Source organism: Neolamprologus multifasciatus, chromosome 14 (assembly GCF_963576455.1).
Source record: "Neolamprologus multifasciatus chromosome 14, fNeoMul1.2, whole genome shotgun sequence".
NCBI lineage: Eukaryota > Metazoa > Chordata > Actinopteri > Cichliformes > Cichlidae > Neolamprologus > Neolamprologus multifasciatus.
In genome coordinates, this window is record NC_140452.1 from 28,717,753 (window position 1) to 28,744,171 (window position 26,419).

The following is a 26,419-nucleotide window of genomic DNA, read 5'->3' on the forward strand; positions in this document are numbered from 1 at the left end:
TCTTGCTCGCAAGTTTTGTTTTGTTTCAAAGAGTGTGCGTTGTGTAAGATTCCTTGTAAATGACATTAAATTGGCACTTCATGTCTGGATGACAACCTGGTGAAGTTAAAACATAAACAAATACGTAAGCAACTGAAGTCCTGCTGACATCATGTCATACTTCCTGTTTACATTTGCTGGTGAACTGCTGGCTGCGCCCTCTGCTGAAAGCCCTCAACCGGCCTCCGCTGTCTTTGCATACACAAGGCAGCCTGGCTTTCTGTGGGATCACTGAAGCAGCCAGCAGAGGGAGCAATGTCACAATGAAAACATCAAAATGAGTCAGATGACAGGAGGAGGAGGAGGGAACTCAAGTATGTAAAGGTAACGTGTGCAAAACAAGTGCTGTAGTTCTGGTTACCATATCAAGGCCTAAAAGACTCCAACTAACTTATTCTGGATTAAAAGCTTGTGCATATACGTGTGTAAGGACATCTGACACAGCAGTCCTACCTACCTCTCCTGAAACCTGTACCAGCAAGCTACAGTAACATAAGACAAAGGTATGCACTGTTTTTCTCTGTTTACAGGTACTTTAGAATCAGAGCTGGCATGTTATAGTAAATGTTAAAAGAATAACATAATACAGTCCTACTGTCATGTAAGAATGCCAAAAAAAAAGAAACAAAAACTAAGTAAGCCCTTGTGTTATAACAAAAAGAAGAACACGTGTTAAACTGCAGGTAGTTTAACATAAATGACCGTGCCTCCCTGCAATATCAAATATTTCTGTGGCCAAATGATAGCTGTGTGCTGGAGTGATCTGACATGACAGCATACAGCCCTGAATGGTGGGTACCATGACCTATTATTAGCCCCTGACACCGCCTTCTCAGCTGAGTCTGGTCTAGGAAAAATATTCATTACGTAACAATAAAGAATCTGTCTCCCAGACCCACTTCCCGAATACCACAGCAACAGCTAGGCCTCACTCTGAGGCATCAGCCACATCCATTTGATTACTGACGTGGTCTAGGGCTGTGTGGGTTTTTTCATGCTTATCCATCTACTGCACACATTCACAACACCACCCCTCCTTCTCAGTTCCTCTTTGTGGGTCAGTGATGCAGCGGGAGTGACGCAGCAGTAGCAGCAGCCTCCAGAAGGCAACTTCGCACAGCAGGAACCGGGAACCTCTGCCAGAGCCATAGTCCACAGACGGCAGTGACGAAGGGAAAGTGGTAATGGCCTGATCCAGGCTAGAGGAAGAATGGGAGCCGGGTAGTCGCTCTCCTCCTTCTAAACAAACACCAGAGAGGCTTCCACAGCGAAGGGACAGGCCCGGCAAGACCTTCCACACAAACGTTTTGGTAGGCATCTCAAAGTACGAGTGCTTGTTGCGGCAGCAACATAAGTTGTCCAAGGGATGAATGTCTGTGTATGCTAAAGAGTGTGAATGCTTTGAGAATGAGAATGAGGCCTACTCAGCCTTCTGCTGCAGTCTTTCCCTCTCAGCCTTTTCCTCGAAGAGCGTCCCTGCAGGCCGCAGCTGAGCTCACTGAGCATCAGAGGCGAAGAGGCCTGTTAACTTTGTCCTATGGTTTTAAACACATCCTAGCTGTAATGTCAGGGTTATGTTTACAAAATACCAATATGAGCACAGAACTTCCAGTTAGGACAGTTATTTTCTTTCTTATCATTTGCAGGCCTCTTTAAGCTTTAGCTTGAGACCTAACCTCGTAAATCCCAAAGCAACTGTGCCAAGCAATAAAAAAAAATCAGCCTAAATACCCTAATAAGGGTATCTAGGCTGTTCATACAGATGAGTTATTATTTAGGTTAAAACAATAAGAAGACTACAAAATGGGCTTTTTCTCATAAATAAGAAATGATTCGTTTTTCCAGCATCAGAATCTGCTGTCAGGTTTTTACGTTGGAGAAAACCTGAAATTAGACACAGACTACTAATATATACTGAAACCAGGGTTTTAATTTGACTTCTAATATCTCTTTGCTATGAGTTCGAGAACCACACAGGCGCTAACTAAAACAACAGGTGGCTGCTATGATTGGACAGAGCTGTCACACCAGGAAGGAAAATATAAATACATATATGTATATATGTCTTGAAAGTTCAAGGCAATCGTGATCAAGAATGATCTGTTTGATGTACCGCCCACTTTGTGACGTGCAAATCTCGATAAGCTTATTTAAAAAAGCTTATAAACTTGTCTGACTAGTAAAAAATGATGCTGTTCTTCCTCTTTTCAATATCTTGCAGTCTATAAATATTAATTAAATGCAGCTTACTGAAAAAGAGCTCTTAATGGTTTCTGCACACAGTGGAATCACACATGTATTTTTAAAAAAGATGGTGGCAAACAACAACCTAAATGGTCTACATGGATTAGGTTTAATGTTTTACAAAGCAATAAATGTCTAGCCATTCTAATCTCCATCTTTTTATCATCAAGTTATTTCTTACTCTCAGTATGGGGACTTACTGATACACTACAGTGATGCAAAAAATGCCTTCATGGCAGCGATCATTACTCCAGTTTTAGCACGTTATGGGCCGGATTAAACGCTCCTAGCTTTCTTAGTCCAGAAGAAGGCTTAAGTAGTGGTGAGAGTCTAAAAACAAATGTATTAAACCACATTCCCTCCCAGAAATGATGCCAAATGAAAGTGAAATGAGTGTTCACTGCATTTTCATTACACTCTGGTGCTTTCCAAGAGCAGCCTCCGCAAACCGTTAACTTTATTTCATTTTCATTTTTTGTACATGTGTTTTTGTGACCACCTTATTCTGTTTAAATGTTACTTTGACATGTAGTAGTTTTACTGTACGGTGTAAGGCACAGACAATCAAAGCGAAACAAGGTTACTGTGCAGACTTATTTAAATGCATCCATGCACACAAATTAACTTCTTCCAACCAAAGCAGGGTTCTCTCATTCACATGCGTGAGAGCGAGTAGATAAGAACTTCTCACAGAATGGGCGGATATTTTGACGCTGCATGATGAAGGTCAAACGAACCTGTAGGCTGACTCTACTGAGAGTCAGACCAGAGAGTACAAAGTAAACTTTACAGTAACACACGCTGTAATTATGGCGTTTTCACCACAAAGCATTGTTCAAAAGCCTTAAAGGATCAGTCTGATCCAAGCATGAACTAAAAAGTGTCCAACCAATACCACTGTCATGTAGGGTTTTTTTTTTCCTTTTGGTGTCAGGCAGTTTGTGTCTTTATATACATAAACTTTACTTTCTTTGCTTTACAAAGGTTAAAAGAAAACATCATTCCGCTGTCACTCTCAAACTGACTGCTTTTCTCATTTTTACTCTGAATCAAACAACTAATCCAAGTTTTAATGTTTGCTGCTACAGTAAAAATATGTTTAATCTGTCTTTTTGTTGCTTTACACTGTAAGTTCACACAAGCAGATATGTAGATGATGATATTTGAAAAGAAAACTGAACAGCGATGAGCGGAGGGCTGCGTGCCACGCCACCCAGAAATGGTGGCTATTGTGTGCATTCATCAAACCAAATTAATGTCATACAGCAAACACAAAAAAGGGGGCAGCAGTCACAGCTGTTAAGATTTTAAAGTTGGGTCTTTTAAGTGTGGAAAGCACAAACACTTAATGAAGAAAACATTCCCCCCTTCAGGGCGATGAGTAAGTGCATGCATGGTGATATAGCACCTGCCTCATTTCTGTCTTTTGAACTAAATAGTGCCATAAAAATGAAAGCTTTGATGCTTGCTGTTTGTTAAAGTGGATCTCAGTCAGGATGAGGAGGGCACAGTCATATGACTCCACTCTCAGCCACGTAAATAAAACAGTGCTTCCGTCCTTAGAGGCTAGTGAGAAGCTCACAGAGCAATGTCGTGTTTAGCTTCCTCCCCTCCCCCTCCTCGTCTGCATTGCTGACGCATCTGCTGCCGGTGCATCAATCAGCAGCTTCTATGTAGGTATAAGCAGAGTCTCCGCTGAAAGCGGGACTCTCTCTTAGCTTTGCATCCGGTTTGCATGCTCGATGCAACTGTGAGAAAAAGCATTGATGAACATCTGTCCGCTGACTAACAAAGCTACACAAATAGGACAGTGCCATCTTCTCTTAGCTTGTGCATTACCTAACCACAGTGACTGCGTAAGCACAGACGAAAACCTTTGGTGTAATGTATTGCTGCACTGGCAAAGACAGACAGATAGTGTAGCGTCATGCATTTAAGGTGCATGCTCTTTCTAAGTGGGCTGGAGATGATTTTATGTCATGCATTTTTGGTCAACATCGAGCTGCATCGAGATCCCGCTGGTGCGGTGCTGGGGAGATTTAATAGATCGTCTGCTGTACAGCAGAGGAACCCTTCACTCTATGCTGCTAATAGCAATGCAGCTCAGCGTTTTCTCTGGCGGTGCATTCGAGTACAGAGCTGGTGTGTGATGTAGCACCCTGCATCTCTCCGCTCTCCCTACAACCCTCTGCCATGCTTAATAAAAGTTGCCGCTTCCTGCTCAGTGGCTCCAGAACGAAAGCTTCAGTTGCCCAGCCAGCACAAAAGCAGACCAATACTCCGATTTAGCTACACGCTGCTTAAACCGTGAGTTATTCCTATAGCTTGTAGCAGGACAGAAGAGGGACAGCCAGAGGAGGGCAGGGCAGATCTAGCCCAGGACTTGGGCTGCATGGATAGAGGCGAAGGACGTTGGAGCCGGAGTCATCTTCATACAGAGAGGGAGGGAGAGGAAGAAAGACGTCAGAAAAAGCTCTGCTTCTGACAACACCACTGTTCAGCGACCATCATAGAAAAAGAAAACTACTTTCGCCTTGGTCTCACGAAACTGTTTTTCATGTATAGTTTGGTATACACGGGGCTGTAGAAAAGGGATACTGCATGACACTGCTTCCTGTTCGCCCTGCATCACTTTCTCTGATTTACTAAGGTATGTTTTGCATGATTTTTTAACCGTTTTTCTTTCTCTTTTTTTGTTTGGGGTTTTTATTTTTTATTTGCGGAAGTTCGCTTTGCACAGATGAGTGAAGTGTCTTTTGCTTTGATATTTCGCTCTTTGATTGACAATGCTGTCTGTATGCTGTACTGTCATTTCTTGGTTTGTGGTTTAGTGTGTGGGGACTTTTTCATTACAGATGTAACAAAATTAATTTCACTTTGTCTTTGAAGGTAAACTAAAGTTGGGGTGTGGCAAATTCATAAGCCCTGATGAGAAATTCTAATTTCCGCTCAGCATGTGGTGGGAATAAATCCGAGAAAACTGATAGAAAATGTGGAAAAAATGAATGCGGTGAAGTAGAATAACGATGCAGAGGAAAGGATGAAATGCTTCTGATGAAGCACAAAGTACGAAATTAAAACAAATGCGTGGCACATCACTTGCGCTAGGTGAGAAAGTCCATTTTTTTGCTGCAGACAAAGACACACAGACCAATACACAGACACAAAGTACATTCAAGCCGAGACAAAGGCAAACCTCGATTGCTCTGCAGACTGCTGCGCGGTGCAGGTTCTCAGAGAGGGCAGCTTGTTTGTGGGAGAGAGAGGGGACCGAATACTCGGACGGCTAATACAGTCACTTGCCATCCAGCTGAATCCCAATAAGAGCTGCGCCATAGCATGTTGCCATGACAACAGAGGCCTGTCTGAGAAAGACGGCAGCAGGGTGGCTGTGTTTCATCAGTCTGGGATGCTTTAAAGACTGGCGGCCATATTTGTTGCACGAGAATTCAAAAACAAAACAAAACGTAAACACAAAATACCTTCGGTGATAAATCACCTGCAGTCCCGGGAGTAAAGAATACTGGTCGTTCACAACAGCAGGCTGCCAAATGGCGCGCACCACTGGCAGACATTAACAAAACGTGACACAATATCAGATATCAAACTGAACTGTGAATATAAAAGAGAGATAACTGATAAAGATGACTGGCGTGTAGATAAAAACATATTAAACTCCTAAAAAAAAAGGATCTAATGCTAATTTGTACAATCATCACTGCGCAACTTTCAATGCAGCCACGAAGATGAAAATAGCAACAATGTAAAGTGGTGACCTCTGAGCTTGACTTGCAAAAGAACTGATAAAGGCGTGATGATTCAGCACTGGCAAGTGTAAGCTGCGTGTGTTTTAGTAGATACAGTCAGCGCACTGTGTAACACATGCTAAATGCCTCAGTAACGACTCATCCCTAACTGACTCTATATGAGTAGGCCACAGTTAACCCGTCATCCTCTTTCAAAGTCAGAATTAGCTTCATCTAGGGTTTGCAGATTGCGTTAAGTCATTATCAGAATCAAATGAATCCATAAATGCTGGATTGCCAGCATTCAAAAATACCAGTCTGTACAATCAAGGCCGCCATTAGCTCCAGTATGCGGAAACTGAAAGGCATTTCCTCAAGAGTAACTACCGCATTACTATTATCAATGCATTATCAATTTTATATACTAATACATGCAATAAATAAGCTTTTCATAGCATTGTTTATGTTAGTTGCCCTTAAACGAGGTATTGATGAATAGTTAGGAATTAAAAGCAACCTTTGGTGCCTGCACGACAAACTGAAAAACAAAATGGGAGCATATGACTCATAACTCTATGGGTAACATTCATATATTAACTTTAAAACCAAAGCAAAACAAACCAAAATCAACAGGCAGTCATGATGACTGTACAACTGGTCTTTGTGTTGTGCACCCTGTGGCATCACACTGACTGGATTACCATTCAATTTATTCATCGTTAATTACAACTAAAAACAAAAAGGGCCGACTGTTTGAGAATGCCAGGTGCACCAGCTGTCAACCATTAGGTCACTATAATTTCAGGATTTTTTTTAACTGCAGCCATTCCGGTAAATTATTAAGCTGGTCTCTTTGGTTTTAGCTCATATTTAAACGCAGCCTTTGAATAAAAATGCTCGCTCACAGTACTTCTACGCGGTTGCGTGACACACTCCCACCAGAGCACTTTCTAGTACAAACTATAAGCCACAAAGCAGCTACTCTGCAGCCTTTGCTGTAGTAGCTTACATTTGTCACTTAAAGCTCAAATTTCCATTCCTTAAAGTAATTACTCACACCCTCCCTATTGCTGCACCGTCTAATGATTCACAGCCTGAAATATCAAAGTGCATTAACAGTTATGTGTGCCCGACATAAAAAGGGAGATTAACTTTTAAAAATGTGAGATTAAAGAGCTCTTCTACAGACGAGAAGCACATCTGGGATTAAGCAGAAGTGATTTCAGACAGCAACACAGTCTTAAGACAGTTCAGCCACAGTTTATAGGTCTGATATTTCAATGAGCCTACAGTTTGCATTAAAGTCATTGTGTAAGCCATTTTTGAATTGTTAAAAAATTACATTTTATGCAAAATGCAAGTGAAAACATAGTTTCTTGAGTCAGAAGTGTTCACCAGCTTGTTGACATTAGAGCTCATGTGCCAGAACATTACTGCCATCTAGTGTTAAATCACACAAAGAGCTTGATAGCTTCAAATACTACATGTACACACTTCACTCCTGAGTCTTCTTTTGGAATTCAGATTCTCTGTTTCGCAAAACTCTAATGTGATTATTTCTCGTCCTATGTTTAGATGACTGTGGTGTCTCCATGCCCTCACAACCTGATGGATAACGCTCACCCTCAAACTGTGCTTAGCAAGCTTAATGAACAGCGTTTACAGGGCCTCTTCTGTGATGTTACCATTGTGGTGGAGGATGTAAAGTTTCGGGCCCACAAGAACATACTGGCGGCCTGCAGTGGGTACTTCAGGAACGCTCTGACGACTTCTGAGCCATGGAACTCCAGCCAAGTGCTGGAGCTGATGGACCTTAAGTCTGAAGTGTTTGCCTGTATCCTCAACTTCATATACTGCTCGAAGGTGACATCATCTGATGCAGAGGACTCAAAGGGTGTAGTAGCAGCTGGAAAAAGACTCGGAATTCCTTTTTTGGAGAAGCTCGCAGAACAAGAGAGACAGGATGAATGTGTTAAACCAGCAGATTCTTGCACTGCCCCGGTGTCTGAAAAAATAAAGAATGCACCTCTTGGGCTTGAGGAGGTAGACAGCACCAGAGGACCACGCATCACCAATGCCTTCTCAATCACTGAAGTGTGTCCTGGAAACAATCCTTTCACCCCTCTGGATCAAGCAAACAGAGAGAGGCAGTCACCCGACTTGGGTCAGCTCCCATCAAGTTGTTCTACAACATCCTGCTTCAGCGGGAACAATGAGACTACCCACGCCCTCTCCGAGCACTCATATGCAGTATGCAAATCCACTGAAGGCAAAGATAGCAGTCAGTGTGACAGCAAGAAGGTCTGTAAGCCAGCTGTACCACAGCCAAAGCAACTCATTTACAGGAATATAGGACCGCTTAAAAAGCGGCACAAGCTGAGAAGCATTTTGGGTAAAAGCATGCTTCCGACACCAGCCGAACCAGAAATCGACAAACCAAATACAGTGACCCCCACATTTACTGACGGTGCTACTGCAACACCTGCCACAGTTATGACCCCGCCTCCGCTTTTTTCTGAGGCAGAAAAAAGCATAGACACAGGGCCGCCTATGGCCACAGACAATGCTCCAATGGAGCTAGGTCCGCCAACACTTTCCCCTCAGACAGAGGACAGTATATCAATCTATGGATGTGAGCACTGTCCGGAGATATTCACAAATAAAGCTCTTCTCACCATTCACTCAGAGGTACATAAAAAGCGTTTTGTTAGTCATTTGTTTTGCAAGTTTTGCCACAGGAAGTTTATACACCTCAAACGTCTGCGCAACCATGAGCAGGTCTGTCCTAAGGCTTTGAGAGGCCCACCTAAACTAGATGCCAGGGATAGCTCAACCAAAGAGGTGGATCACCATTCCGATGACGGATCAGAAATGGAAACCAACACATCCCAGCCTCCTCCCACCGACCTACCAAGCCCTCATACCCCAGAGCCCCTTCAAGTGGACCAATCAGAGCCTCCACACCATGAGAAGCCAATGAAGATATATGGTGGTCAGAGGAGATATAACTGTAGTGTGTGTAAACGGGTTTACGTCACCCTATCCAGTCTAAAGCGGCATGAGAATGTACATTCTTGGCAGAGGGCCTACCCCTGTCATTACTGTAACAAAGTATTTGCCCTGGCAGAGTATCGCACTAAGCATGAAATCTGGCACACAGGTGAACGCCGCTACCAGTGCATTTTCTGCCTGGAGACATTCATGACATACTATATCCTGAAGAACCATCAGAAGTCCTTTCATGGCATTGATCCCAGTCTGTCTGTTAAGAAAAAGTCTGCAAACGGCGGGCTAAAATCCAACATTTATCCTCTCAAACTCTACAGGCTTCTACCCATGAAGTTTAGAAAAAGACAATACAAGACGTACAGTCACACATATTCAGAGAGAGCTGAAGGAGGTGATCAGTCTGCAACAGACTGTAACAGTAACTCTGTTATCCCTGAAATTGAAGAAAATGGTCTCAACAGCCACCCTGACACCGCTTCATTCCCTCTGACGTTCATGGCAACGACAAAGATGATTTCACCTGTCATGCCTCGCATTAGCTTTGACAAGCCATGTGACCAAGATGGCGACCAAAATCTAAACAGTGAGGTGGAAATTCGAGGGGCCACAAGAAAAGAGGCAGAAAACAGAGGTCCACCCTTCTTTAACTATGACGGTTCCTTTTCTGTGCAACCCCATGCAGAATCTCCTGCAGGTTACAAAGATAATCCATCTCCGTTAATTAACTCAGAGCACATGAGTCATAATATGCCCTTCTTAAAGTCCTTGAACACTGTTAAAAAGCTAGGTGAGCTGTCAGCTTCTGCCAAAAGAGTCGAGGACATGACCAAGGAGATCCTTCAATCGCACACAGAGAATTTGTTGTGTGATAAAACATTGGGGGCAAAAACAGAAACATACATCGCCAAACCCGCATGCCCAGGTCCATCTTTTGACAGCGATGCCATGCCGCTGTGTCAGATAACAGTCAAAATTGGCAACGAAGCCATTATCCGACGCCAAATCAAAGGATCGAAACTATTTCCCAGGAAAAAAAGGAGAATTCGAGAACTGAGTGTGGAGCAGAGCCCAAGCCAGTGCCCTCTAACAAGGGAAGACTCAGAGAGTCCCAGGCTCCGCTTCAGACCAGAAGTTGCTGGCACCAGAGAGACAGAGACATGCGATGACCCGTCTGATTGCGAGGGAGCAGATAAGCTCTGGCGCCCCTACTATTCCTATAAAGCTAAAAAGAAAAGGAAGAAGCTCAGATATAAGCACAGAAAAGCCATGTTTCACCATTTTTCTGAAACATCCGTAGATAGAACTGCTGCTAGCGAGGCCCACCTGGAAAGAAGCAGTTGGCTGAGAGAAGAGAGCGTGTCGGTGAGCAGCACGAGGGGGAAGCACAGCGTTGGCAAGAACTGCAGCCCGAGGGCCACGTACAACTGTGAGATCTGTGATAGCTCTTTTATCACGGAGACCGGTCTGAGGGCTCATGTCATTGGCTCTCACCCCTGTTTCTGTCGAACCTGCGGTAAACAAGGCCCCCCCAGTGAGGCGCCCGCCGGCCGCGATTACATCTGCAGCAGCTGTATGGAAAATGGCTCCTGCTTCGATAACACACCCCAGAGCCCCAACCGAGAGAAAAGGTACCGCTGCTCCTTCTGTCCCCAGCGCTTTCTCTACCTCGCCACGAAGAGAAGCCACGAGAAAAAACACAAGGAAGCGAACGAGGAGGGCTACACTTTTGACGACTTCGCACCGTGTTCGAAATACTCTGCACACCAGAGCGAAGCCAACAGACAGGCAACCGTCAAAACAGAGGACAGTGACAATCACGGGGCGACGAACATAAAACACGAAAGAGTGGAAGGGGAACATTTTTCCGTTGATGAGAATCAGCCTAAAACTGAGGAGAAAACTGACTTAACGACTCTCTATCAAGATGTGTCATATTCCACCATTAAAAGCCCGTTATCACCTTGCACTGACCCACTGTTTTCCCTTGCAGCCTCAAAGCTGAAACACAAAATACCAAAAAAGAGGTTAAACACACAGCATTCAAGTCACCTGGTTTCAAAAAGGCAAGCGTGCGACAGAGACAGTGACAGCAACACGGACGCTGCGATTGGACCAAGAACGAACAGTGACAGTGAACTCTTTAGAAGAAATGACTCTGATTCTAGAGGTCCCCACATTTCCGTGCACAAGCCAGAGAAATGGGTGTGCAAAGAGGAGCCGTTTTTTTAAAGGTCCATGAGGACTGCAACCAGCTACAGGGAAGATTAAGGAGAAAAGGAGAAAAAAAAGCAATTTGGTTAGGGAACATAGGATTTGCAATGTTGTATTTGCAGCTTAAAGTGTTTGAAGGGACAGCAAACAGTAAACATGATGATCTAATTATCCATGTAATCTCTTCCCTCCTAAACCAGACTCAGTAAGCTTTTGTTCACGTTTCTTTTGTTTCTTGCATAATATAGGACCTCTTGACACAGACTGTATTTTGTCCATTGTCTATGCATGTAAGGTAGACTCAGTGACATGACAGAAAGCTCACGGAAACAAAAATAAATAAATACAACTACTGGTGATATTTCTTCAAAACGATGTGCAATATCAAAGCAGAGAGACAAAGTGTTGGAAAATATGTAAAATCCGTCTAGTCTTCACTCAACCATATGAATTTTCTGACTGTCACCTTTCTGAATCTCCCTGTCAGCTAGCTGGACATGGCGAGTTGCACTTTATAGGTAGACTATGCTAATTTGTTCATTTAATACTTTGGATAAGTCGATTTCAATTTGAAGCACCACTGATGTAATTTCAATTTTTGAATTAACTCATTGCACCACTGAGATTAAACTTAATACTTTTGTGTGTTTAATATGTATAAAACATGTAAAATTATTTAAATAAATACTGTTGGATATTCTAAACCGTTACATCCTGTCCTGCTTTGGCCAAAAGTATAATAAAGGCTTCACCATTGTTTCATAGTATAATCTACGCCTAAATGCTAAAACGTGGTGAAACTAATTATAACTGAGGAGCTAGAAAAACATAGTGTTTAAGTGTGGTGGGTGTTTTTAGGCAGAAGGATTTAAGCAGGCTTATTGGTGCAAAGCCTCCTTCCATCAAGCCACGAGATGGTTGTGCACTCCTCATGGGTCCTCGGGGACCTGCACACCATCTGAAAAGTTAATTCCCTGTTTTCTTCCACACAAACTGCATCTGTTTTTAAGAGTTTAGGCTCAAGACACAATTTCCAGATGTGTAAAAGAAATTCCTTTCTTCATTTTCAGGTATAAGGCACTGTTGAACACACCAATAGTAACATTGAGGCAGCCTGTCCTGCCGTAAACTTTAATGAGGGAAAAGCAGCAAATCATGTGATGGCAGCGATGTGACTCCAGATCAGATCCGATTTTTCTTTTCATTTTTAAATCTGTAAGTATTGCTGCATACGGCTTTGGAAATAGACCGGATTTTACTCATGCAGGGTCAAATTATAACATCATATTATATAAGAGCATAACTAAATATTGTGGAGTTATGTGTCCTGAATAGGGATTACAAACGTAAGTTAGAAGTATTTACATTTATAAATTAAGATGCAAGAAAGACAAAGTATGTGAGCTACCTTCAGCTGCTCCCTTGTTCACAAGGGGTCGCTACAGCTGGTAGCTCAGCATGTTTGATTTGGCAATTTGTTTTATTTTTTTCTTACACCGGATGCCCTTCCTGGCAGAACCCCACAGGGACTTGTGTCTCCCCTCGGGACAGAACCAGGGATCTGCCTAGCAAATGTGTAAACCACTATACTATGAAAGGAAAGAAAGAAAGATTATATCTAGGAATAGCTCCAGTGTTCAGGTAAAGAGGGCTCACTATATTGTGCAAAAGCTACACTGAGTACTGTGGTCATTAAAATAAATATGAGCTAAATCTAGTATATACTAAATATGATCATTAGTAATCTTATATATTTTCTGTTTGCGTATCACAAATGCATTTTTATGTTATTTGGAGACAGAAAATTCACATACATGGCCACTCCTGAATTATTATATTAAAAAATACACAAAGTATTTTTACTTTGAATCTTAATCTCCTGTGCAGCTGGGAAACTACTGCCACACCCCTCTGAGTTGAACTCCATGTGCAAAATTAACAAAGGAAAACACTTAGGCTCAGATGTTATAATAACTGTATATGTGTAGTGAGCATATGCAGCATGTGCTGTTTAGAAACCGCATACCTGACAGCTTTTCAGGCTCCATGCTACTACCATCTGACGATGACACCCAACCAAAAAAGCTACACCACCTTGAAAGGGGAAGAGAATAAAACGACAAAAAAACAGATGTGAAATGCACACTGAACTGTGTATCTTACAGTATCTTGTAATCCACACAGAAGATAATAAAACCAGAGTGTATAATATTACATTTTTTTCATCTACCTGTTTTGCTGAAAATAAATAAATGCAAACCAGGTATGACACACCCACAAACTCGAATAAATATTTGCTCAGTAACACACTCATAAAGCAGCTGTGACGTTCGCGGACATTTTTATGTTTTGGTGGAATCATTTAGTGCAGCTTTCCTCTGGTTAATGCTTTCAAAATAAAGTGTTTTAGTCAGTGTGTGTGGCCCCGAGAAATGAGTTTTTATCCGGGGCAGAGGTAGCTAACTCATTCATACCCGGTGACACCTTTATCTATCTGAAATCTAAAAGCGTGCATAAAGCGTACAGGGTTAACTTAAAGCGCTGGCGTCCGAGATTAGCCAAGCTAAGCTAAGCTAGTGCCACAAGTCAAACTATTATCGTGTTATCCGAAAGCGTTATGGTTGCATAATGAATGACACCATACACTCACAGAGAGAGAGGGGGACCTTAAATTCCTTTTAAAACTCCTACTAAGCACACTGCTGCGCCAGCCAAAGGAAGCTCGACTTTAGAGGAAGCTCCAAACATTTCAAGGCTGGAGCGTGTGCGGGACTTGACGTGACGCTATAGTGGGACTGGCTTTTTCTCCACTCTGCCTGCATTCATAAACGGATATGATAAACCAGCTCTGAATGCACCGGAGCAGCGACAAAAGTCAGCTCTGACCATGGCGGAAGACGACGACGCTAAGATACGGATTTTACAGAGCCTGCGGGGTAAAATATGTAAGTGAACCGACGTTTTGAGAGTCTCGCACAGTGTGAGGGGGGAAGGAGGTCGAGAGCTGTGAGACGGAGACCGGGAGGGGTGCGGTGTGCTATCAACAGTCGACAGAGTGAAGGCAGAGACAGGCGAGCTGGTTCGTCTGCTGGCTGGTGCCTAACGTCAAGCTAGCCTAGCATGCTAGTAGAGGCTACTAGCTTGTTGTGAATGCATTCATTCATCGCGCAGAGCCTCGCCGCCATCATTTAATACCGCTGAGCCTATTTTGAAACTGTGACTCTTATTTTTATTCGTATTATTTTTTTTTTGGCAGCTTGAAGCCAAGTTAAATCAGCGTCGGGTTAGCTACTACCACCAGCCTCTTCAGTCAGTCGTCACCAAGCTAGGAGCCCATTCAGCTATTCTCACTGCAGGCATCTACCAGTCAGGCAACTCTAATGCTAAATATTAGACGGCAATAACGTTATTTCCAGCTACAGCACAGACTTTAAACGCACATCGGATTGAAAGGCAGCAAAGCAGTGGCTGATCAACCCTTTAAAGTTTCACGTTAGTTGCTCATTTTTAGCCAGACACCAACCGTAACTTAACTGGGAACCACTAACTTATTTTTGCTAATGAATCCAGTATTGTTTATTGGCGTTAAAATAAAAATAAACCGGTTTCTTGAAGCCATTTCTGCGGTTTGAAATGCATGTGGAGGCTATCGTCATAAAAAAGATTATCGTGTCATGAAGTGCCACTAAATTACTGATTGAAAAACAGATGCTTGTTCCTTAAAAAATAAATACAAATAACATCGTAGTTACTTAAATGCCACAATCATCCCGTTTTTGTCAAACGTCCAAACTGGAAATCCCGACTTTAAAGTAAAATACCTCAGCAGAGCCTCGGTGTCCTCTCCTCGCGGGTCAGCTCCTGTGTGGGGGTATCTGCCTGATGGATTTATCGTTTTGTTTTCTACGGCTTCTCTCTACGAGCGTTTTAACCACCTTTTTAATGTTTTAAACGTTACGCAAGTAGATCCCTTCATCGCAAGTTTTTGGTTTTAGATAACAGGATACTGCATATGGCGCAGTATATTCGCTTATTTTCAGTGTTAATACCCATTCATTAGCCTTCATCCGCTTCCCCACCATCCTGTCTCCGTCTTCAGGTTTCGGTTTGTGTGTGGCACTGCTTCTATTAATCACATGAAATTTAACTGACTGGTTAAATGAATGTATTTGTATTTAATGAGAGCAATATTTATTACTGCTGTATTACTGAAATTATGTCGTGTGTTCATTCTTTTTAATAGCCACTCGAGATGCATTTTCAGTTTCCAAATTGATAGTAGGCACTCATGAGTAATGGGTGAAATGGTGTGTATTTACTGTAAGACGAGTATAGGCCAGCTACCATGTAATGCTTGTATTGCTAGGAACACAATAGGAAGACAAATGTCAGTTTCACTACTATGAATTAATGAAAAAACAGTAAGCAGAACAAAATAGAGGAACTATCATGCCATGTAACTCACTTTGCAGTCTTGCGAAACTCCATTCTTCCTCGTTCACACTTTGTCCTTTTTCCTTTAGCCTACTTCAGTGGAGGTGGCATTGTGTGAAGATGTGTTTATTGTGACAAAAAAAATTCCAGTGTACTTTCATCTGTGTCCTTGTTTGTTTGTTTCTCATATTAAAGGTCCTAGGGCTTACTCACCCTTTAGGTCGTGGTTTCTTTTCACAGGGAGACACGCTTCTGTTGTTGTGAAAATGCTATGAAAGGGCAAAGATGGATCAAGTGATGCCTTATGTGTTTGTCTTTTTTTTTTTCTTCTTTTGCATATGTGCTTCTGTGCCCTACTCCCACCACGACATCCTGGTCCAAGTTTAGTGACAGCTTGACCCTTTTCACTGGCCATTCCTAAGATTAGACACAAACTGCTATTAATAACTTGTTAAAAAGCTGATCTCATTGGCAGCTTTTCTTAATTAGGTCCCTACCTGGGCTTAGGGTACCGGTCAGCAGCTAGAGGGCTAATTTAGACCATCATGACCCCTCCAATCCAATAAATAGCCTAAATATGTTACATTGTGAAGTTATTTATAGTGCTTTATTTTTGGTAACAATTAGCTGTACTGAAAATCAGCTTTACGCTATGTGGCGCAGCTTTTGTGAATTGTTTAGATATGTTGTACTAAAAGTCCATGATATGTAATCTGAGCCTGCCTGCAATGATATGGAAGTAGTGTGTTACAAAGGTGTTTGTCATTTGTGAATCAGCGCTGTGCTGTCACCATTGGTTCTGCTGAGGAAGTCGATGTTTCATGTTTTTAACCACATTTGAGCGTCAAGTCTACTTCAGCTACATCCGCTCTGCAGCCTACCCTGGCAACTGGCAGGAGTCTGTGTCCCCCGAATGAACAGGGGATGATGAACATCAAAGCAGAATTTTAAAAGTGTGCTGAAAACGACTGCAATCATAAATCTTCTATTAATTTAGGATTCCTGTGTGCTAAGTCGAGCAAATCAAATCACTTTAATGTAAACATAACGATTTTTTTGCTTGTTTATTAGAAGTAGCTGCAAAATTAAAAGCTTATTATTAATTATCAGACTGAAGATGTATTATTTAGAGGTCCAAACCTTAAGCTTAATTATATTATCACATACATGGACTTATCACTAAAATTCTGATATACAATTGTAAACCAAAAGAGCTACAGAGGTGAAGAAATATTACTGATATCGCTACTTGTGTTGAAGGCAGTTTTTTTTAATTAATTGATTTTTTATTTTAAATTTTGTTATAATGCTAGGATGCTAATTATGTTCTGTTTGCTGCAGGTGAAGCTAAAAACCTGGGTTCTGTCTCGGGTCCAAATCGACAAAGGGATCTCTGTACTTTTTGCACCATAAGTCTGGATCAAGAGGAGGTGTTCCGCACGAAGGTGTTTGACAAGAGCGTCTGGTAAGCAGGATAATCTTGTACTAATATGCTGATTACAGCTGCACATCCCAATGCCTTTTTGTCTTCTCTTTTTCAGTTAGGGTTGCAGTTTGGCACCTGTTACTGTGCTATCATGTTGTGATTATTTTAAACATTACTTGTATTAGTTTCATAAATATTAGTTACACATAGGCTTCAGTTAAATGCAACTACATAATCATTATGGCTGTGTGAACGCCGAGGTGGGGAGATGGCTAAACATTAAGTTGACTAGATGCAGCTAAAGGAACTTAGGAGACTTTTTTCGGATAGACTGTGCAGATTTTTTGTCTTTGCACTGATGTAGAGTACAGATTAGCTTTTTTTTCTAGTCCGTGGTGCCATTAAATCATTATAGATATTTATTAAACCTTTATTAATATAAACGTAGAATTGAAAGAGATCACAGTAGCTGCATCACAGATTTTGTGGAAGGCCAATAAAAATATGTGAAATGGTAGATGTGAAAAATCTATTCTGACTCACACACATTGATAGACTTGTCACCTATAAAAGAAGGTTATGTTTCCTGATCATTGCAACACTTCGAAATGTCAACTTTTTCTTGAGAAAACAATGCCTTTCTTTTACAAGTAATGCTGGCTATACAAGAAATCCAAACATTATCTGTTTCGGGTTTAGTATTTTAGTTCTGGTGTTTCCGCCTCACTGTAAACATTTTAACATAGAAAAAAATCTTTCTTTGGTTTCCATTTACAGTGGGGCAAAAAAGTATTTAGTCAGCCACCGATTGTGCAAGTTCCCCCACTTAAAATGATGACAGAGGTCAGTAATTTGCACCAGAGGTACACTTCAACTGTGAGAGACAGAATGTGAAAAAAAAATCCATGAATTCACATGGTAGGATTTGTAAAGAATTTATTCGTAAATCAGGGTGGAAAATAAGTATTTGGTTACCTCAAACAAGGAAAATCCCTGGCTCTCACAGACCTGTAACGTCTTCTGTAAGAAGCTTTTCTGTCCCCCACTCGTTACCTGTATGAATGGCACCTGTTTGACCTCATCATCTGTATAAAAGACACCTGTCCACAGCCTCAACCAGTCAGACTCCAAACTCCGCCATGGCCAAGACCAAAGAGCTTTCGAAGGACACCAGGAAAAGAATTGTAGACCTGCACCAGACTGGGAAGAGTGAATCTACAATAGGCAAGCAGCTTGGTGTGAAGAAATCAACTGTGGGAGCAATCATCAGAAAATGGAAGACATACAAGACCACTGATAATCTCCCTCGATCTGGGGCTCCACGCAAGATCTCATCCCGTGGGGTCAAAATGATCATGAGAACGGTGAGCAAAGATCCCAGAACCACACGGGGGGACCTTGTGAATGACCTGCAGAGAGCTGGGACCAAAGTAACAAAGGTCACCATCAGTAACACACTACAATGGCAGGGAATCAAATCCCGCAGTGCCAGACGTGTTCCGCTGCTGAAGCCAGTGCATGTCCAGGCCCGTCTGAAGTTTGCCAGAGAGCACATGGATGATACAGCAGAGGATTGGGAGAATGTCATGTGGTCAGATGAAACCAATGTAGAACTTTTTGGTATAAACTCAACTCGTCGTGTTTGGAGGAAGAAGAATACTGAGTTGCATCCCAAGAACACCATACCTACTGTGAAGCATGTGGGTGGAAACATCATGCTATGGGGCTGTTTTTCTGCCAAGGGGACAGGACGACTGATCCGTGTTAAGGACAGAATGAATGGGGCCAAGTATCGTGAGATTTTGAGCCAAAACCTCCTTCCATCAGTGAGAACTTTGAAGATGAAACGAGGCTGGGTCTTCCAACATGACAATGATCCAAAACACACCGCCCGGGCAACAAAGGAGTGGCTCCGTAAGAAGCATTTGAAAGTCCTGGAGTGGCCTAGCCAGTCTCCAGACCTCAACCCCATAGAAAATCTGTGGCGGGAGTTGAAAGTCCGTGTTGCTCGGCGACAGCCCCAAAACATCACTGCTCTTGAGAAGATCTGCATGGAGGAATGGGCCAAAATACCAGCTACTGTGTGTGCAAACCTGGTAAAGACCTATAGTAAACGTTTGACCTCTGTTATTGCCAACAAAGGTTATGTTACAAAGTATTGAGTTGTATTTTTGTTATTGACCAAATACTTATTTTCCACCCTGATTTACGAATAAATTCTTTACAAATCCTACCATGTGAATTCATGGATTTTTTTTTTTCACATTCTGTCTCTCACAGTTGAAGTGTACCTCTGGTGCAAATTACTGACTTCTGTCATCATTTTAAGTGGGGGAACTTGCACAATCGGTGGCTGACTAAATACTTTTTTGCCCCACTGTATTTGTGGGGTAAAAGTTTGGACTGCTTACCTTGCATGTCTAGAGTCATTAAGAACATTACATCTGGCTGCTGTTACTTGTGTTTTCATATTTTAAGTTTTTTGTTTGTTTGTTTGTTTTTAAAAAAATAATTTCATAAAATAAAAAATCTCCTTTTGATCAGATTTTATATGGACAGAGTCATACTGTCTTTCATGGATGAAATGCAGTCTTTCGAATACTTAGAAGCTGTTGAAACATGACTCAGAGCTGTGTGTGTGTGTTCGGTTCCCTTTAAGCTGGGAAATGTTGTGTGATTCTGAGTGAAATGAGACATTATGCCATAGTTACATGGTCACAGCCAGTTCAGAGAAAGGTGTGGATATTATGAAACCTTTAAGGGTTTTTTTTCTATATTGCTGCACATTTAACTTTAAACATAGTCCTGCCCTCTTTAGGCATTTCATAACTGTTCTTTTTTTTTTTTTCCTCTTTCTCCTGTTTTTTTTAGTGCAGTTCAACAACAGTTTTAGAGGCTTCTTCCTCTGTCACTCTCAGCTGCACGAGTCCACTATTTATCACATCTTAATCTATATGGGTATGCGCTCTGTTTGACTCATGCCTGGTGTGTATGTGCTCCAGCCTTCGGGTTTTAATAACTATGATTGCTCCCTTTTGTGGTCAAGTGGCTTTCTCACTTTACTTGGAAACTAGGATGACAGCAGAGACAAGTGGGTGTATGGGTGGGTTACGGTAAATAGTTCTCTGATGTTAAAGAAGATATGTGGGTGTAAATTGGATTGGCTGGCCAAGCCTAAGGTGGAAATGTTGAGAAAGATTACATCATTCAAGATGCATTAATGGACTGTGTAGCATTTGCATGTTCTCCTTGTGTGTGCCTGGCTTTTCTTGGTACTCCGACTTCCTTCCACAGTCCAATTTTGAAAGTGGCTAAAGTGACTGAGAATGTAAGCCCATGCTAGCTCTATGAAAGACTGGCAATTGTGTATCCTGCGGCTAAGTCCTATGACAGCTGGTATGGGTAGGTGAAAAGATTCCTACTTTTTAGAGGCATCAGACAGATTAAAGAGCTACACATTAATAAATATTGATACATATGTGATTGTTTACAAGTCTTATATTCAGTTCCTTTTTTTAATGAGGAAATATCATTGTAAATTTAATTTATTAAGCCATAAATACACCAACAAGCTCTACACACACTTCTGAGAGCTACTTATTTACAATGTGTTTATAATTGGCCTATCTATACCTAAAGCAAGTGTATATCTACTGAATACACTAAATGCCGGCTGTCAATTAGTGCGCTATTACGTTTGTTTTGTTTTTTTCTCAAAGCGTTGTCAGCTTCAATCTCAGTAAATCTAAAAGAGAAGGACTGCATTTTTACTTGAACATGTGGACAGTTAATCTAGCCAACTACTGTTCAGTCTGTTTAGGGACAGGTGGGCAGGCAGCACATGTTAAGGTAGCGTTTAACCTACAGTCTGCTAGCTGTTTGGCTCAAAGTCTTGGTCACGAGGCAGCTGAGTGGCAGAGATATTCTGACCTTCTCTCCATCCCCCAGTTTCTAAGGGGCAGTCAATCCTGTGGTGAATAAGGCATTTGACTGTAAGAGTGAATATGTTGTCTGTGTGATATCCCAGCAGTGTGCTACAAGGCTCTCCAGGGTGTACTTGGCATTTTGTAATGGGATGACTATTGCAGAATACAGTATTGTGCAGAGGTCCGGAGCCACCCTTCATTTCTTTATATTTTGCTAGGAAAATAGGAAATGGGTGCAGCGTTTTACTGAAATGTGCAAACATGCATTGAAATACAATAAGGCAAAAAAAAAAAAAGTTTGTACAATTCTAACAAGCTTGAAAGTCAATCTTTGGTATGACCACCTTTATTTTTCAACACAGTCTGAACTCTCTTAGGCAGCTTTCTTATAATTTAAGTAGTCTTCAGGAATAGTTTTCAAGGCTTCCTGAAGGACATTCAAAGCTCTTCTTTGGATATTGGCTGACTTGCTCTGTTCTGTCAAGATGATCCCACTTTGCTCTTTGGAGGCCAATCCATGACTGATAGTGTCCCACTGTGTGTGTGTGTTGTTTTGTTTTTTTCTGTCCAGGTATGCTATTACTGCATTGCCAGGGCATTTGGGATCATTGTCATGATGAAAACTGATAAAACTGGTGTCAATGAGATGCTTTGTAGATGGTATTGAATGGTTTACATTTGATGGAACTTTGCTAAGTTCATAATTCCATCAATTTTGACATGGTCCCTTCCTAATTCTGAAAGACATGAATTTCAGATACTGGTTGTCTGTTCTAGATGTTATTTTTTTGTTTTTGTTTAGTTTAAGGCGTGCCACTTCTTTTGTCTTCCACTTGTTGAGATTCCTCAAATTTTTTTAAGGACACTGATGTGCTAAATTTTCAGCTAATAGCTCTGTGGGAATCACCTTTTTGATTCAAAAATACCTTTTAAGTGTGTTAAACTGTGTTGTCTTTTGGTATTTTTCTGTAGACACAACTAAAGAAATGAGAACAAATTATTTGTTTTGTAACAGAGTGCCTAAAGATACAATTTAAAACTGGTTTGTTCAAATTGTCTGTTATGTGTAGACACAACACTGGTTCATTCCTTGAGTTAGGTGCCTTTTTATATAAGTCGTGAGTAGGTTATGATTCATAGGTCAGTGTGAAGTAGGTTTACAAACATTACTCTGAAAGTCATCAGGAAGGAGGACTAGACTGAGAATTTGTGAAAAAGCAGCTAATGTCCAAAGAAAAGCTCTGAAACATCATCAGAGAACCTGGAAAATTAATTCTCAAGACCATTTAAAAAAATAAAAAAAAAAAATATTTGAGAAAGTCTGGCAGCTTGGAAACAGAAATTTAAAAGAAATGAGGGCTGGCTCAAGACTTTTGCACAGTACTGCATTTCTCTGGTTGCAGCATTGGGCATACATGCAGAATTGTATCTAAAATACTCAGTTGACAATGTAACGCATTGTTCAGTGAGCTCAGCTTTTTGCATTTTAGCTCTTTGCATTTTACTCTTATAGCTTACTTGTGTCACAGTTTTTGCATTCATTTTTAAAATGTAATTCAGACACAGGAATATAATGCAAGAGGGGAAAAAAAATACATAGATTTAGATTTTTCTTAATAAAGTTACACTGTATGTTCAGGAAATCAGAAGAAAACTGGTAAAAGTGACAGATTTAAACCTACAAGATATCAAGAACATTCCCCTCAGCCACGATGAGTCATAAGGGCACCCTGTGTCGTCCACCTTCTGCTCAACCAGTTCATTTCCCAGTATTTTAACAAATCCTGGCGGTGTTTATAACAGTCATGTGATATTATTATTATTACGCTTATGTCCTAACACAACACCATGTTACAGGTACTCAATAATTGCCCATTATTAAAATTACTACTTAACCTAGAAAAATAACCCCAACCATGTTTCCACGGCACACACATGCACAGTTGCTAGATAAAGAGATTTATTCTATGGAGGAATAAACTCAATAATCAACACATCTACATGCATGTTTTTTTGCATTGTTGGTGAGCAAAATATAATATTAATAACTAGGAATGCACCAATTTGCCATTTTTATTTTATTTCTTACTCCATGATTGTATGAAGTATGAATCCAATACAGTATAAAATCAATAAAGCTGCAGTTTTTAGACTGTACGTGACAAATGGATGCAAGTAAAAACTGGTTTTTACATTATTAACCAACCTATTGGTTGGTTAATAATGTAATGTTATTGGTGCCCATTTAATAAAAGCTCAGCATAAAAGTCTCTACCACTTTTTTTTTTTCTGTCATTTATGGTGACAGTATTTATTTTTCTTTATCTCATCCTCTGTTCTATTTTAGCGTCCCCCTCCCCACAGCCACCGAGCAGATGAGCGATATATAAAATGATGCTGATGCAATGATAATGTGCAATAAAAGCTTTAAAACCATCTTAACAAACAGGAAATGGAAGAAAGGGAAAGTTGTCAACTGTAGTTAACTGCTGTTTGTCAATAAATCATAAGTAAAACACGAGCTACTACAGCAGTTAGCAGATTTGAAATTGTTCCAAAGTGCTGACTCGTTATTCTTATGTCCATTCATGCCGCTAACTCTTTGTCGATCAAAGTATACCCTCTGGGTTTACTAATGCATTGCCACTGATGTGTGACGTAGTAAACATTAACAATACCCAGAACTCAATAGATCAGCCTGTTGTCACATATACCAGTGCAGCTGTGCACGTCAGCTTTGGTCCTATAGCAACTGTCAGGTTTTGAATGTTTGGTCTTGTTTTAATGTGTAACATTTCTGCGTTCACAGTGATATCAAAGTTTATCTTTAGTTATTTTGAGTCGACACCCATAATGGGATGAATTGCATAAGTGAGAGATTTTTAGACTGAAAAGTGAAACACAAACAGTTTCAGCCATAGAAAAAAGAAAATGCATCCTCTTTAAATTCTTAGATTTTGCATATCAGGGCATAATAAAAATAATCTGGTGCTTGGCAGGTCTTCAAATTGGGTAAATGCAACCTAAAGTCAACTAGAAAACATGACATGTTACACAAACAGATACCTAACAAAACCTAAGCTAAAATGCAGAAACAGTGTGTGTGGGAAAAACACTAAGTACACTCTATGATTCAGTAGCTTCTAGAACCACTTTTAGCAGTAACTTGAAGTCATCATTTTCTGTATGACTTTATCTGTCTTACAGAAAACAATCGCACCCGCTCTTTACGTTGTTGCTTCAGTTCATTGAGGTTTGTGGGCATTTGTTTATGCACAGCTCTCTGTTTCATCCGGGTTGAGGTCTGGACTCTGACTGGGCCATTGCAACACCTCCATTCTTTTCTTTTTCAGCCTTTCTACTGTGCATCTGCTGCTGTGCTTGGATCATTGTCCTGTTGCACAACCCAGTTTCACGACATTATTTCATCTGGGATTAATCAAGAAGTCTGAATCCGAATCAACCAAGCTCTCGCTGTCTGATGGTCTCACATTTGACTCTGGAATACTTTAGTATACAGAGGAGTTCATGGTTGACCCAGTGACCTGTAGCTGTAAAACAAGCTGCAATCATTAGCCCTCCTCCACCATGCTTGACAGTTGTTGTGAGGTGTTAACGCTGATATGCTGTGTTTTCACCTTGCGTGCCAACGTAGTTTTGCCTTGCCACCATCTTCTTTTTAGAAAGAGGAGTCTTTCCCCCGAAAATCTTTCCAAATAAGCTATACTTGTTCATTGTTTTTCCAAATTGTACTGTCACAAACTGTAGCATTTGTCCTGCTGCCTAAGAACTGTAGAGTCTGACATGTAGCTCTTTGGTTTTTTTGCCGTCTCTGAGCATCGCACAGTCTGTTCTTAAGGTGAATTTGCCCAAATGTCCACTCCTAGGAAGACTGGCAACTGCCTTTTATGGTTTCCACATTGAGAAATGATCTTTTAAATGGCAGAATGATGGTCTTGTAACCCTTCCCAGATTGTGGAAGAGAAGTAACAGTTGCTTTGAGACAGTTGCTGATGTCTCTCCTTCTTACATAGAGGTGCTCACACTTGCTGATGATCATTTAATCAAGTGCATTTGATTAAATGATCATCAAGCTGCTACTTGCATAGAAACAGTACTTAATTTTATTTATTTGTTACAAAATACTTCTGCGTTTTGTAATTCCTGTCAAATAAATATTGAAATGGTGCATTGCAGGTCAGTTTACCTCACAGTAGAACCTTTGACCACTGACTATACTCATTTTCGCTTGTTCCCTTTTCTACCAAAAGAGATAACCTTGTTAGCTAATTTGGACCTCTCCCTTTTACAGCCCTTTCTACGGAGAGGACTTCTACTTTGAGATCCCACGCCCATTTCAGTGTTTATCCTTCTATGTTTATGCCAAGAGTGTTTTCCAAAGGGACCTACCTGTTGGTAAGTAACATTTAAGAGGGCAAGCAAGTATATTTTCTCATCTCGATGAATGTGTTGATTTTTAACGTGTGTGTGTGTGTGGGTTTGTGTTGCTTTCTCTTTTAGGCAAGGTGTCCATCCGGAAGGATGACCTATGTAAATACAGTGGGAAGGAGCACTGGTTTAGCCTTCAAACAGTAGATCCTAATTCAGAAGTCCAGGTAATTTCTAGGAAAGCTGATGACTCACAAATGTCTTGTAAAAATTTGACCCTGCTGTACATCTCGCCCTTTTTTTTTTTTTTTTACTGCAAGGTTACTCGTACTGCATAAAGTTCCACTCGCTTGGTCATCAGCACAGCACAGTTAATGATGATAGCCTTTTACAGCTCACAGTACCCCAACATAGCGAGCAGGAAATCTGCTCGCACGTAGTCAGAAATTTGCATGCAGATAAGATCATTTCTATGTCAAAATAAGGCTTAATAACCTTACAAACTCAACTCTTCTCACTAACAGTCCTACGGATGTCACCATCCCCTGCTCAAAGAACACACTGTCCGAGTCTTTTTGCATGGAAATAGAAAAGCAATACGCAAGTGTCAATTTTATTAGTGGCAGACTCTTAATGTCATCGCACGATGGCGGCTGAAAAAAGACAATGTTTGTGACGCAGAAGTAAAAACATTTGTCTAACTGCACATTTAACCTGTTTAATAGACAGCAAGTAGCTTTTTAACCAACACCACCAGAAAAATATAATTGCTTCCATAACTGATACTATTCCCCCCCACTTGTTTTGTTCTAGCCATCTTCATGATTTAGACCAAAAGTCTTAAAATTTGTATTTGAAATGTAAGCACAATTTGAAAAGAGTAATTTCAAGTCTTTTCTCCTGCACATTTATATGATGTATAATTAAGAATGCATGCACACGAGGAGAAAGCTGTTGCTAAAAATGATCCTGGACTAAAATACTTTATCGACTTA

General features: G+C 41.0%; 2 protein-coding genes across 8 annotated transcripts in view; both read left to right on the forward strand.

Annotated features, from left to right (window-relative positions):
- Positions 1 to 32: 32 nt before the first annotated feature.
- On the forward strand, positions 33 to 11,953 carry zbtb38 (zinc finger and BTB domain containing 38). Of its 3 annotated transcripts, none has more exons than XM_085131237.1 (3): positions 33 to 542; positions 1,084 to 4,933; positions 7,605 to 11,953. In XM_085131237.1, exon 3 carries the CDS (start codon positions 7,605 to 7,607, stop codon positions 11,265 to 11,267), a length of 3,663 nt encoding a protein of 1,220 aa, XP_084987363.1. In that variant the 5' UTR covers positions 33 to 542; positions 1,084 to 4,933; the 3' UTR covers positions 11,268 to 11,953. The 3 variants fall into 3 exon arrangements, with proteins under 3 accessions (XP_084987363.1, XP_084987365.1, XP_084987364.1); XM_085131239.1 differs by having other exon boundaries at positions 1,084 to 1,349; XM_085131238.1 differs by having other exon boundaries at positions 33 to 363; positions 448 to 542; positions 1,084 to 11,953.
- Positions 11,954 to 13,235: 1,282 nt separating this feature from the next.
- Positions 13,236 to 26,419, forward strand: part of rasa2 (RAS p21 protein activator 2) — a 35,786-nt gene continuing 22,602 nt past the window's right edge. For 3 of the 5 annotated variants that reach the window (XM_085131245.1, XM_085131244.1, XM_085131246.1), the window contains exons 1-4: positions 13,237 to 14,194; positions 17,025 to 17,148; positions 25,348 to 25,451; positions 25,557 to 25,651. In XM_085131245.1, the coding sequence (XP_084987371.1) occupies positions 14,137 to 14,194; positions 17,025 to 17,148; positions 25,348 to 25,451; positions 25,557 to 25,651 (381 nt within the window). In that variant the 5' untranslated portion in view covers positions 13,237 to 14,136. Of the gene's footprint in view, positions 14,195 to 17,024; positions 17,149 to 25,347; positions 25,452 to 25,556; positions 25,652 to 26,419 lie in introns of all 5 variants that reach the window. The other 2 variants (XM_085131243.1, XM_085131247.1) reach the window with 2 other exon arrangements.

What these genes read in the sequence shown, in the direction of transcription:
- zbtb38 (XM_085131237.1), top strand. Translation starts at nt 7,605, where the DNA reads ATGACTGTGGTGTCTCCATGCCCTCACAACCTGATGGATAACGCTCAC.